The sequence below is a fragment of the Magallana gigas genome, chromosome 8 (genome assembly GCF_963853765.1).
Source record: "Magallana gigas chromosome 8, xbMagGiga1.1, whole genome shotgun sequence".
NCBI lineage: Eukaryota > Metazoa > Mollusca > Bivalvia > Ostreida > Ostreidae > Magallana > Magallana gigas.
In genome coordinates this window covers 16,061,479-16,075,264 of record NC_088860.1, presented here as the reverse complement: position 1 = coordinate 16,075,264, position 13,786 = coordinate 16,061,479, and the positions used below count along the sequence as shown (strand labels likewise).

Genomic DNA, 13,786 nt, shown 5'->3' with positions numbered 1-13,786 from the left:
AAACCATGCAGACAGTTTTATTTTCAGATTTTCTCTTAAAAGCTACACGCCCTGTGTATTGTCATAGTATGATTTTTGAAATACAGTCCATTCAAAAAAGGAAAAAAAATCACTAATTTCACTTATCCTCAAACCTTAGTCTGGTGGGGGGGGGGGGGGGTGAAGGGGGGTGAAGGGAGGATAAGTTGCCTGAGTTTTCCATCATTTTTTCCCCACTGTTTAAATAAAAATGGATAAAAAAGTTGGTTAAAATTATTTTCCTTTTTGTGATTATAAACAAGAAAGTCGATTTCCTTTAAAAAAAAAAAAAGTATACCCAAACCGTTGCTACGTGCTTAGAAAGTACTGCGAGGCTGTAGACAATATATAATCACCAATCAACACAGATTTTTTTTTATCATTTTATACAGCGGTAAATTAAATTACAATTCCCAATATTGGCTTATTTTAAGGATCGGTTTAAAGACGAGATCAGAATGCAGGAACTCATAACATAAATATAGCTGATTGTTACAATACATACAATTATATACATTTTTCCACGGTTTGAATATAATGTTGATATAAAGAAATGGGGCACAAGCTTAAAAAATAATTCAAAAACGTCCTCTTTTATGAGATTATAATTTTCAAGATGCTCAATATCAAACCGCAGTTAAGCATTATTCATTAAAATGATTGAAAATATATCAGTTGTATTGCATTTTTCGAGTCTTTAAAAACACGTTTAATGTATCATTTATTGATAACACTTTTTAAATTAATGAATGGTTTTTGGAAAATTATATTTTCAATAAAGTTTATTTATATCTAGTTTTTTTTCTTGTGTATTTTTAACTTCATCAATCGATTAGTTAAAATAAGATTCATAAAAACGTTCTTCTTCCATACACTTTCTAGCGTATAACCGAGGAGCAATTTTACAAGGCCATTATTTACTGATTTTCAAAAGTTGAGCTTGTGATTGATATCGATCAGTTGAATTATGTATAAAATTTGGCACCCGTTTCTCTATTCAACAAAAAGTTTGAAAAAATCAAGGAAAATTTTAGTTTGCATTTGATTAAGTTCCCATATAAGCGATTCCTTCAGTAGTTTTTTTTTTATCTGACCGACTCAAATATATATTGACCCATTACAATATTCCAGCAATACATTAAGAGACTGTTAATGTGTGAGTAAAGTCATAAAAATATCTCACATTCCGGGGCCATGGACTATTGCTTTATGTAACTTTTCTCCTATCACATCATCTTTAACAAACATTTGGTGTTACTATGTTAACGACAGAAAATTAAAGAGAGTGATTCTTAATGACATTCTTCGGGCCGCTAGAGTGAGAGACGGGGGGCTAGGCCCTGTGATCAGGGGCCCGCGATGACAAAAGACCTTGATACGATCTCGGTCCGGACAAACTGACCATCTAAGGTATTAAGATAGATCGAGCGACAAGGCTGGACAATGGATTCAATTCCACAAAAATAACATTCTATTTACTGTAAGTTTCTTCTAATGCAAACATCGGTATCGTATGTGTTGGTCGAAAACTCGTCAATGTATGACTCCTGGCTTCCATACAAACTGTACAGGGATTTTTCAATATTCTTAAGCTTATCATCGCATGACTTGTTTTTTAGTCAAACGTGTACATTAACGTCATTGATATTTCACTTAAAATTAAGAAATCATACGTTTATTTGCTTTAAGGAAGGAGTCTTTTCTGGTTTTCGACTTTTCAAACGTAAATTTGATTAATTGTTCATTAAATCAAGATGAAAGGAAATGAAAATAGTATATTTTTCTTTCTTTTTTACTATCATACAACTTGGCATAGAAAAATGTAATCAATGTTTAGAATGGAACAAGGACTATATTTTTGGCGTAGGAAAATATCACATGTTGCGCAATTCAGAATTGCTGCAGATTATATATATAATGAGTCTGTTTTAGCATTTTAAAAACAATAACAATAATGTTGGATTTTTTTATTACTAATGTGAACTAATAATATGATACTTGGGTTTCAGAATATGTTTTTAAAATATGATTTGCCTATCAAATAACATTTTTATAAGCTTTTTAAAGCGCCCATTCTATACATTGATTTTTGTGAAAAAATCACTAAAATCAGTTTTTCTCTCTTATGAAATGGTCAATATATTAGCTTTTCTGTCAATTTATATCTTTATATAAAGTCTTCATAATACATAAAAATTAGAAATATTTTATTATTGGAAGCATAAAAAAATAATCAAAATTTCTTCAAAATTTAGGAAAATTAGAGGAAATGCGGGCTAAGCAATATCAATTTTAGTATAAATATTTATTCCAATTTTGTAGTTTAAGCTGATAGACACTCTCATGGTCTATGATTTCATTGAAGATTTTAATCTTCAAATCTTAAACAAATATCTACAGAACTATAAAGAGCTACACTTATTATTATCATTCTTTACGTTGAGGAAAAAGGTAGTGACCTTGACCTGACCTTTATCCGAATACAAAAAGGTCAAATTTAATTAAACTGATAGAATCATTAAGTAATATGATCCGTTTGACTGTGTCAAAATTTCATGCATTTCTTATTATAAGAAGTATGTTTGATAATGAAAAGACTCCTTCCTTAAGTAATATGAACGGCAATTTTTTTTTTGCAATTTTGTTAACCTTTTTTGTTATAGTGTCATGTTGTAAATTTTGAATTGAATTTAATGACAACTGTCATGTTGTAAATTTTGTGATTACTGCCACCGGGTAAATTCAAAATTTACAACATGACATTAGTACTTTTTGCTTTCTACATGTAGTATTGTTAGTTTTTTTCGAAGGAGGGGGAGGGGAAACATTCATTTCTGTGGAGGGGGAATCCGGTTATATATTGTCAACATATGTACATGTACACTTACTTTTCTTTAATTTAAAGAAAAAATATATATTCCCGATATCATGTAAAATAATTCCTTGATAAAGCAACGTTTGGATTATCAGATAACCATGATTTATCACATCAGATGCAAGTTATGTACATATTACAGATTCATAAATCTCTCTCTCTCTCTCTCTCTCTCTCTCTCTCTCTCTCTCTCTCTCTCTCTCTCTCTCTCTCTCTCTCTCTCTCTCTCTCTCCGTTTATGATTATCCTCGTAGATATACATTTGTATATTCATGATCCACCCATCTGTTTATTCCGGATTTTGACAACCCAGTGTCGGTTTTAATTTTATATATTTTTTCTTTTCTTTTGCAAAAAGTGTAGTTACTTTAAAATATTGTTTTTCCCTATCGTTTTATGAAATTTACTAGAGAAAAATTCATGTGCAGGGACACAACTGTTTATCAAAAGAAATCTTAAAATTATATGGGACTTCCTGTTTCTGGATGACGTCACAACCGAGTGAATGTGCGAGAGAAAGAAAGGTCTCTGATTCAGCTTCACTCGGTCATCGGTGAAGAAGGATGAACTCTATAGAAACAAAGATGGAAACGTGTAGTTCCATTGATGATAGATCTGAACGGAAATTGGTAGGTTGTCGAGATAAAATAGTTTGACCGGAATGGAAAATGTTAAGTCGCCATCTTTGTTGTTTGACAACACCTCAATATTCATTGTAAATAGAAATGGAACTGGTATATAGCCATTTTTATCCTCAATTGATGTTTTTTTGTAGCTTTTTGATGGTGTTAATATACTGACTTCAAACATACGGGCTTCACATAGACATAAAACTGCGCAAATGCATAACATCTTTGTTGCAAGTAGGATCTTGTAATCTAGGTTCTTATCCTCATAATAATTTTGTGGTGAAGTTGTTCTACCTGAAAATATTCTACAAATATAAAATTCAACAGTATTGAAAAGGATGAAATGCAGTAATTTTTTAAAATTTGTTGCTAGGATTTGATGTAAAATATAGGCCCCTATTGCACTGACATTTTAAAGTGAACAATATAATCTGACCCAAGTTTTATAGAAAGGAAGAAAATTATAAATTATTTGAGAACACAACACTATTCTTTTTCAAGATAAGCTTGTTTTTTGTTTTTATTCATGGAAAGTCACTGTTTGTGGAGAAAGAGGATGTTATCATGTTGTCCACCTTTCGGTATCTTGTTCTTGTATACTCATTTACTCCTTTAGGTTTTTGCCTCAATTTCTGGCCATATTTAGATTATTGAAACTTGAGTATTACTATTAGGATATTTATGAATATATATTTGAGAAAATTAGATACCTTTTATTTGTAGAGTATAAGAGTAAACATAATATACAGAAATTCTAAAATAGTTTCTGAATATATACAATTTATGCAAGATATTTGTAACACATTTAACATTCCCATGGTGGTATGATAAAAAGTCCCAGACTAAGTTACAGTACTCTCTTAAAAATATGTTTCTGTTTTTTACATTTTTTGTTTAAAAAGATTGGATTTTAAACATTTTGTGGGATAGCAGCCAGATTAGCCAGATAAACATATACATGTATTATCAGTAATATTATAAGTATTAATATTATAGTGATTATACCTAAGAGCCTCAAATAAGATTGGTGTTGAATTGATTGTCCTCTTCATTTTTGCATGTGTGATCGATTAGAAGTATTTTCACTCAAGTGATGAGTTGTCCATAGACACAGATCAGTGATTCAGTTGGTCAGTCTCATAAGAAGGTGTTAACAAGAAGAGCAGCTAGATATTATAAGTATATATTTGCTGCAGATGTAATGTAGCATACAGTAATTCTAGTTCGATATCTGTAGGTACTATTATGTCAAATGCCTGAGTCACTTGTAACAATTCCCGTTTTATTATAACAGTTAGTACAGTAAAATGTGAAAATTTTTGTGGACATTACTCAGAATTGGTACATGCATGTAAACTTTTTTGCAGAAACCTATGGCCAGTCATACACATATGTGTACTTGTTGAAAACTTTTCTCATTCGCCTTAACATTTTTTATTCTCAATTTTTAACACCCCCCCCCCCCCCCCCCTAAAAAAAAAAAATTATTATTGTTTGGAGGTATATTAAAAAACATACCGGTACTATGAAAAGATTTTGCAAGTGTATATTTTAATTAGGTAATGTTTGTAGATAAATGGATGTGTAATAAGAACTAAAACAATGAAAGATATTTTCTTCAGCAGAGTGAGGGCATTGTAATTAAAATGTATTCATGAGAATAATTAAAGAATTATTCATGGTCTGTTAGCATATGTATGACTGGCTGAGGGTTTTTTAGTTGAATAATGAAACCATGTTTTATGAGACACATTCATTGAATAATTTGTTCATCTTTAATGTTGATATTATTTTTTTTGTGCAGAGGTAGTTTGTGAGGATTTTTGTAAATCATACTTGTTTTATGATTAGTTTGAAATTAGCATGCACAATTAAAATTTATATTAAATTAAGTTTTATTTGCCATATTGTAAGCCTATGTTCTAATATATCTTGAATGAAGCATATATCTAATCAATGATCAGGATGATATTTTGCATTGTTTTTATTTTGTTGTTTTTTTTTTGTTTCCCTTCACAATCATATTGTGCTGTTAAAAATGAAAACAAAAACAAAACTTTGAATTATGAAAAAAAAATCTTGCATGGGTTTTTAATTGCAGCATTAAGCCTTGAATGATAGAATCTAAATTTGTAAATAGAATCAATTAAGATATTCTTGATGCACTCAAGTAATACAATCAGGATGTCTAAATCCTTGCTTTAATACCCTCTTTGTCTTTATCAAATATGAAACTGTTACAAACACTCTTGTGATTCACTTTAATTCACATTTAAATACCAGTATATGTTATTTCAATGTGATAATTTTCATCCCACATCATACTCTTGTTAATGATATTGTAACATAAAGATGATTTTTTCTGTTAATTTCATTATCAGTAGTCTGAAAGGTTGGGAGGTAAAATATCAGGAATATATATTAAAGGCCCACCCATTTTAAAATGTAGTTATGATACAAATGGAGAAAGACTAATAAAACGAATGTTATATACTTAAATACTAACAAATACATCTTAGGATTTTATTGTTTTTCAAGTAATGAGCCATTGATAATTTGTTAGCAACAAAATGCATACATCTTATGTGATAACATTTATATCATATTTATATCATATACTTATAGAAAAATATACCCTAGGCCGTTTCCGCCTTGTGCAATACATGTATAAACAGAAAATTGTTTACCCGTGTGATATAAACCCTAGGGGTGTGATATAAGATTTATATTACACCCCTCTTGGGCAATCTTCGGATGTTATATCACACGCCTTTCCATTCATAATCTGCTATTATGATGTAGAGTTTGGTATGCGTCATTCAACTCCGATCTCCGAGTGTGACATCAAATTTAAAAAGTAAGGTTGACGTCAACATGCTATACAAACAGTTGGCGCAAAAATTTCAGGGATGTTTATCAGAGATGGAATATAAAATCAAGGAGCGATTTGTCAACAATAATCATTCATTACATGATGTTTTTTTATTGATTCTTTAAGATTTTCTATAAGTTTATGATATAAAAATCCTAACATGGCAATTTTTATATCGCATCCTATATTAGCCCTCATGCACTGTATATCAGCCCTCAAGCCTGATGGCTCTCGGGCAGATATACAGTGACCTCATGCTAATATAGAATGTGATATAAAAATTGCCATGTAATAATCTATATATAGCACACAATAATACATGTTGAATTTAGACTTTAAGTGTTTGTATAAATAAGTTTTTGTCATTGTCTTTTTTTTCCCAAGTATGAAATGCATTTAAGTTTGTCAATTATACAATGCCCTTTTGTGTATGTGTAGAACTTGAGAAGGTTTGGATGTGAATGATGCATTGTATGGTTGTGATTTTACAGGATACTGATGCCCAGATTAAGTCTCTTCAGCCTGCCCCTCAGAAGAACTCGGAGCAGTACTTAAAGGACAGAGATAGTTGTACCAAGTCTTTCGACAACTGGACAGAATATGACCAAATCACTTTTGTGGAACATTTGTTATCACGCATGTGTCATTTTCAACATGGACAAATTAACAGTTTTCTGAAACCTATGTTACAAAGAGATTTTATCACAGCACTACCAGGTATGTGAATGTATTTATACAGAAGCAAGCCAATCATTTCACACATGTAATGACATTATAATTATACATGTGTAGTACTTATATTTTAAAAAAATGAGATGGAGAGAATAATGACAAAACTTTATGGACTGGTACCATGTACAATTATTTGTTTGGGAAAAATCAGTTGATATGAAAATGGCATCAACTGTTGAAAGGAGACTTCAATTATGAAAATAAGGAATTACACTTTCATTGAAATAAATGAGTACAAGTATTAGAAAAATGAGATTTGTATAGAAAATGTAATTTATTGGTCAGTTTTGTCTGGGAATTTTTAATGTCTTGCATCAAACATACAGTATTTTATAAATAATTTCTTATTACCAAAAACAGCAAAAGGTCTTGACCATGTGGCAGAGACCATTCTTTCGTACCTGGACGCCAAGTCTCTGTGTGCAGCAGAGGCGGTGTGTAAGGAGTGGTACCGTGTGATATCGGAGGGCATGTTATGGAAGAAACTGATCGAGAGAATGGTGCGGACAGACACCCTCTGGAGGGGGCTGGCAGAGAGGAGAGGATGGTGGGTACTCTGTTACTGTAAAAGTTGTATTTATTGTATAAAAAGCTACGGTACCTTATTTCTTCAATAGTAATTGTACATGGCTTAAGACTTTCAATGAATTTGGCTTCAGGAAGGCCATGTTTAAATTTTATAAATTATGTTTATTTATTCGTTTTCCTATCTGATATTAAATTTTTTAAAAGTCATTACCCCCCCACCCCCCCCCCCCCCCCCCCAAAAAAAAATCTGATATGTATTATGAACAAGAACCAAAGTAAGAAAAACTATCAAACACTGTGTTTACTTTTTCATCTTCATTGCTCTAGAACTGTAATTTTAAAAGAACTTTTACTGTAGGATAAATAAGAATGCATAAATGTCTGACCGTTTTATTTCATCAATATTTTTGCTGTTATAGGGCAGTGTATTTGTTCAAGGGGAAAGCTGGAGATACTCCAACAGACCACAAATTTTATAGAAACTTATATCCACAAATTATAGAAGATATAGAGGTAAATGTTTTATGGAAGTTAAAATTAAATCATAATGACATTTTTACAATTCCAAACATTAAAACTGCAAATTTCTATATTGACATTACTATTTTTTACTCCATGATGCAAAAAAAAAATTGTTAAATCTAATTCAGCTACCCATGATTTGATTTTGTTTTATTCTGTAAAATCTTATACAAGTTCCCATATTTTGAATTTTGTTCGTGTATTGTCTGAGTTTGAGGATTTTGTTTTATTACATTTTTCAGAGAATTGAAACAAACTGGAGGACCGGACGCCACACCCTCCAGAGAATCCACTGTCGCAGCGAGACCAGTAAGGGGGTGTACTGTCTCCAGTATGACGAGACCCGCATCATCAGCGGACTCAGAGACAACACAATCAAAGTCTGGAAGTCCAAAATGGTGAGAACCCGCATAAAGTTCACATCCTTGTTCATGATATTTCAGAATAAATGAGGACTTTTTTTTTTAAACTTTATTTAAATTTTTGGTATTTTAAAATAAATTGTGTCAGAAATATTTTATGTACTAATATTTTTTTTTCAAAGAGTGATACTGTAAGTTGTTATGTGCACTGGTGGGAAATGTTTATACTGTAATTCTCAATGATGAATTTTTAAGGATTCTGATTCGCAGATGTGGGATCGTAACACATTGGAGTGTGTTCAAATACTAACTGGTCACACCGGTTCTGTGCTATGCTTACAATATGATGAAAACATCATTATATCAGGGTCCAGTGATTCTACAGTCAGGTACAAAGTCATCTTTCATTTCCCAGTACATGTCTATGTAAATTTTCATATATCTGTAACAAATCAAATCCGTCATGTAAAGTGTAAATTTTCCATATCTATAAATTTTGTTTAAGAGGTACTTTCTTGAAAAACTTATGCAATAGCTGGCTGATTAGATCTCAAAGACTTCATTTAATGTTAATAGTTTAGTTTTCTCGTTTAAATAGTATTTAAGCTTAAAAGTATCATATAAAGAATTCCAATTTGAAGGGCAAATAACTCTTCCACCAAAATTTGGTTTAACTTGTTCGTGACCAGGGAAATACATGTACTCAGTACATTGATATGTTACATTTAATCTTAATAAATTTAGTCAAAATATATTATTATGACAAGGATTTAAGTTATTTAAGTAATAACAAGCCTAAACAAGGTACATGTACCAATTTTGACACAGGCCATTGCCACTGATATTGCCTGGTTTATAATAGTTGGCCTCTTTAAACAGAGATTAGAAACCAAATTTAGACTATGAAAGTCAGTTGTGTTGTCATTTGATCATAATGATTTGTTCTGTGTCTTGTAGAGTGTGGGATGTACACACGGGGGAGATGTTAAACACACTGATTCACCACTGTGAGGCGGTCCTACACTTGAGATTCTGTGATGGCATTATGGTCACCTGTTCAAAGGTATGTTAATTAAGATAAAAGCAGGATACTACTATGGTTGTAATGGAAAAAAAGCTTGTTTATAAGTATACTTAACAATAGATATGTTTTTGGTCTTTTAAAAGATCAGCATAGACACTTTAGAATATACTGTATTAAAAAAAAATTCTAATTAGTGACATGACCATTCCATTCACATTGTTTGAATTAATTGTCTAGTTGTGTGCCACATAAATGTACTTGTACATGCATAACTCTCTAGTGAATGTTATCTCAATGTTTATCTTCTAGGATCGCAGCATTGCTGTTTGGGACATGCAGTCCCCCACAGAAATTAATTTACGCCGTGTGTTAGTGGGACATCGTGCTGCCGTCAACGTAGTAGACTTTGACGAGAAATACATAGTATCCGCCTCAGGAGACCGGACAATCAAGGTACTATTCAGTTTAAAAAAACCTCGTCTTTATTCATAATGTACATTCTGATGAAGTCTCCCAGTTGAACATTTTGTATTTTAAGACATGATAATGATGTTCAAGGATCTTAATATGCTTAAATTCTAGGTGTGGAGTACATCAACTTGTGAATTTGTGCGAACATTAAATGGACATAAGCGTGGCATTGCATGTCTCCAGTACCGAGATTGTCTTGTAGTCAGTGGCAGCTCAGACAACACTATCAGGTAATTAGATAGCTCATTTCCTGGCCGGAAGTTATCACTTATGTAGAAGTTGTCCTATAGAGAATAAAAATCAAACATTTCAGAAATATATTATACTCGGTCAAAACTTGTTATTTTGAACTTCATGGAATCAAGATAAAGGATTTGAGTGGTCGTAGCAGCCAAATCACTGAAAAATATCCATATTACTTAGTGCTGAAACGAATGTTCGAATATTCGCGAATGAATAGTAAATTTCTAATATTCGAATGTATATTTAGCATTCGAATATTCGATCACATGTCTAACATCCATATTAAGCATTGTAAAGTAAGCAGCATTGTGTTATATTTCGTTACAATGGCAAGGAGAAGCTGGAAAATTTTACTTTGAACGAAAGAAAAGACAAGCCATCTATGACTGCCATGCTTGGTAGAATCTATTACCGTACTTAACCCAGTAATAGACTCTTCCGCCATGCTTGTTTACCTTGAAAGTAAAAGCATGGTTTATATCGAACGGAGACAAACATTCTGGATTTATCAATTCATAATAGACGCTGAAGAAATAATTTGCTTAAATGTTTGAAGGAGTGTGAGCTACGGAGAGTTAATATCGAAAGGTACATCAAAAGTTTTTTTAAAAAGATACCTCGATATAATTTATTTTTTTAAATAAACAGAACATTTCCGGAACTATGAGCGTTATCAGTTTTCTTTTTAATACTATATCAAACATGGCGGAAATATTTGGACTGACTTACGAAGTTACGTATCGGTCTCACACAGGAGTCAGGACTGCAGTATATTATTAAAGATGTAATCAATCTTTTGATTCTATTTAAAGGAAATTTTAAAAAATATATCAGTATATTATTATTTGCTTAAAAAATAAATGCACACCCAATTCAATGGATACTCATGCGTTAAGTGGCAACTTCGAACTGACGTGTTTAAGCAGTCTACACATACACCCACTTAGTAATACAAACTTAATACCTTGTCTTTGACATCTACGAATATTCGAATACGAATCGAATAGCACTCAAGAATATTCGAATACTGATTTATGCTATTCGTTTCAGCACTAATATTACTCAACATAATGGTTTTTGAGATGCAAAAGTTCAACTGTAGAGTTTCATGTAGATCTGTCTGGAATTAATCTGGAATTGATTTAGTTTGGTACAGGTGAAGGCTGAGAAATACCCCCTCCAATTTAATGCTGTGACCTGTATTGTAGTCCCTCTATTTAATGCTGTGATCTGTGACATACTTGTAGGTTGTGGGACATAGAGAGCGGAGCATGTCTGCGGACTCTGGAGGGGCATGAGGAACTGGTACGCTGTATCAGATTTGACAACAAACGAATTGTCAGTGGAGCTTATGATGGGTAAGCTAGGGATTTACGTTTGCAATTTATGGAATTATTAATATTTATTGGGGGGGGGGGGGTCTATATTTATGGAGCAAGATCTTCCAGGTTTTAAACATATACCTATGTTGCTACTATACAATACCTAACTTCCTTAAATGACAACAATTAAATGGTATGTCTCACACAAAAAATGTATATCAATGGTACAGCATTTATTAAGATGGCATTGATTTTAAAGTATAATATATGAGGATTTTCTTTTGTACAGTAAAATCAAGGTGTGGGACCTAGCCGCGGCCCTGGACCCTCGATCTCCTGCCGGCAGTCTATGTCTTAGGACACTAGTGGTACGTCCATTAATATTTACGTAACACTTAGATATAAATACTTAATCTTAACCCTAAAAGTAACTCTTTGGTTTAATTATATATAAAAGTAGTAAAAAAACTGCTAAGTCCATCAAACTTGTTTTTGATAAAATGCTTCATGAAAGGAACTTTTAAGATACTTGTGATTATTTTGATGCAAAATGAAGAAATATTATATGATGCCTAATATACCAGTTCAGTTATATAAGCATTGTAACCAGTAGTAAAGCATTGTTGTGATGTTCTGATGTTCCAGGAGCATTCTGGTCGAGTATTCCGCCTACAGTTCGACGAGTTCCAGATTGTCAGTAGTTCTCATGATGACACCATTCTCATTTGGGACTTTTTAAATGTGCCAATAGAAACTTCATCTACGTCCAGCACCCGCTCTCCCACGCGGACCTACACTTATGTGAACAATTGATCTCGTGGGGCGTCGCCCCTTACCCTTGTGTGTGTATGTGTATGTGTGGTGAGTGTTAAGGAGGGTGTGTGAGGAGACCTCCAGCATTCCAGAGTCCACCCTCTGTAGAAACAAGGTTATTATGGTGTGTCATCTCCAATGATTTGGATTGGCTGTGTCATTCAGCATAGATTATCTCCCCTCTCCTCCGTCGCCAGGAAGTTGAGGACAGAAGGATATCTCATTGACTTCACGCTCCGCTTGATGATGATTTCGTAACATTTTAATGTTTGTCCGAGTCCTTAGTGGTTTGATTATTTTTTCTTTTCATATTTTTCTTGATTTATGAAAAAAAATGGCTTTCGTACCAAAATAATTACACACATTTGGATTGCAGATATACCCCACAGAGGGACATTTCAGCCTTTGTGGTTCTGCTTAAGCAGGAATTTTGTAAAATCTTGTGTCGGTTTTTAGAGGAAATATCTTAATTAAGATTGCATTGCATAAAATTATCAGACTGTTGCTTTAAGATAAATTTTGGTGTACAATGTTTTCAGTACTACCGGTAGTTTGTATCTTGATATTGCCTTGTCTTTATTGTGATACATATAGATTTGTGCAACTAGAGATGCATTTTATGACAATAATTATCATTGTTTGAAGCAGATAGCACATTTAACAATTTTGACAACAACATTTACTGTACAAGATTGATGGGTATTTCAGTACATGTATTATATGAAAGGAATCAATTGTACTTGAATTATGAATGCAAGTTCAAAAAGCATAAATGTGAGTTGATTATTTGTCACCTGTGATAAGAAAAATATAAATCTGAGAAGTTATGTGTCAATTCAAGTCCATAGTGCTTACCCTTTAAGGCATTTCAGGGTTGAATGCTTTTAGAACTTTTTGTGTTATCTCTCTTAAGAAAAAAAATAATTATTCACTTTTTTAACTATTGAAGAGCAAACCTCTACATTTATTTCTCTATGAAATGAATAATAGATCTATGTGATTCTCGAAGGGAAAATTTACTATACATTTCAAAGTGCTAAGCACATGGCATGTCTAAAATGGAAGCAGACTTGGCATAAATCTGTTCATTGATTGTGTGTTATTGATAGGGTAGATTCCTTTGTACTTTGTGAATTACATGTGTGTATAATTTCTGATCTGTGTCTGTGTACCCCAGCTCAGCATGAGTACCGTGTGTACGGCCTCAGGGTGGGGATACACTCTCTGTGGTTCTGTGGTCCATTACAGAGCGGTCGTGTACAGAGATGGGTGGTGCAGCTGTGTGCCTAACTGTAAATACTTGCAATACGCCTCATGTTTGTGATGCATTATTTATTCTAAATATAAGGGGGATTCATCCGATTTTATTCTTTTG

General features: G+C 32.6%; 1 protein-coding gene across 2 annotated transcripts; it reads left to right on the top strand.

The window, feature by feature from the left end:
- The first annotated feature begins 3,357 nt into the window (after positions 1-3,357).
- Positions 3,358-12,685, top strand: LOC105349031 (F-box/WD repeat-containing protein 1A). Of its 2 annotated transcripts, none has more exons than XM_011458679.4 (12): positions 3,358-3,522; positions 6,886-7,111; positions 7,487-7,673; positions 8,074-8,167; positions 8,419-8,574; positions 8,809-8,927; positions 9,496-9,601; positions 9,872-10,015; positions 10,145-10,263; positions 11,524-11,634; positions 11,888-11,966; positions 12,244-12,685. In XM_011458679.4, exons 1-12 carry the CDS (start codon positions 3,457-3,459, stop codon positions 12,409-12,411), a joined length of 1,575 nt encoding a protein of 524 aa, XP_011456981.1. In that variant the 5' UTR covers positions 3,358-3,456; the 3' UTR covers positions 12,412-12,685. The 2 variants fall into 2 exon arrangements, with proteins under 2 accessions (XP_011456981.1, XP_011456980.1); XM_011458678.4 differs by having other exon boundaries at positions 3,359-3,522; positions 8,794-8,927.
- The last annotated feature ends 1,101 nt before the right edge of the window (positions 12,686-13,786 follow it).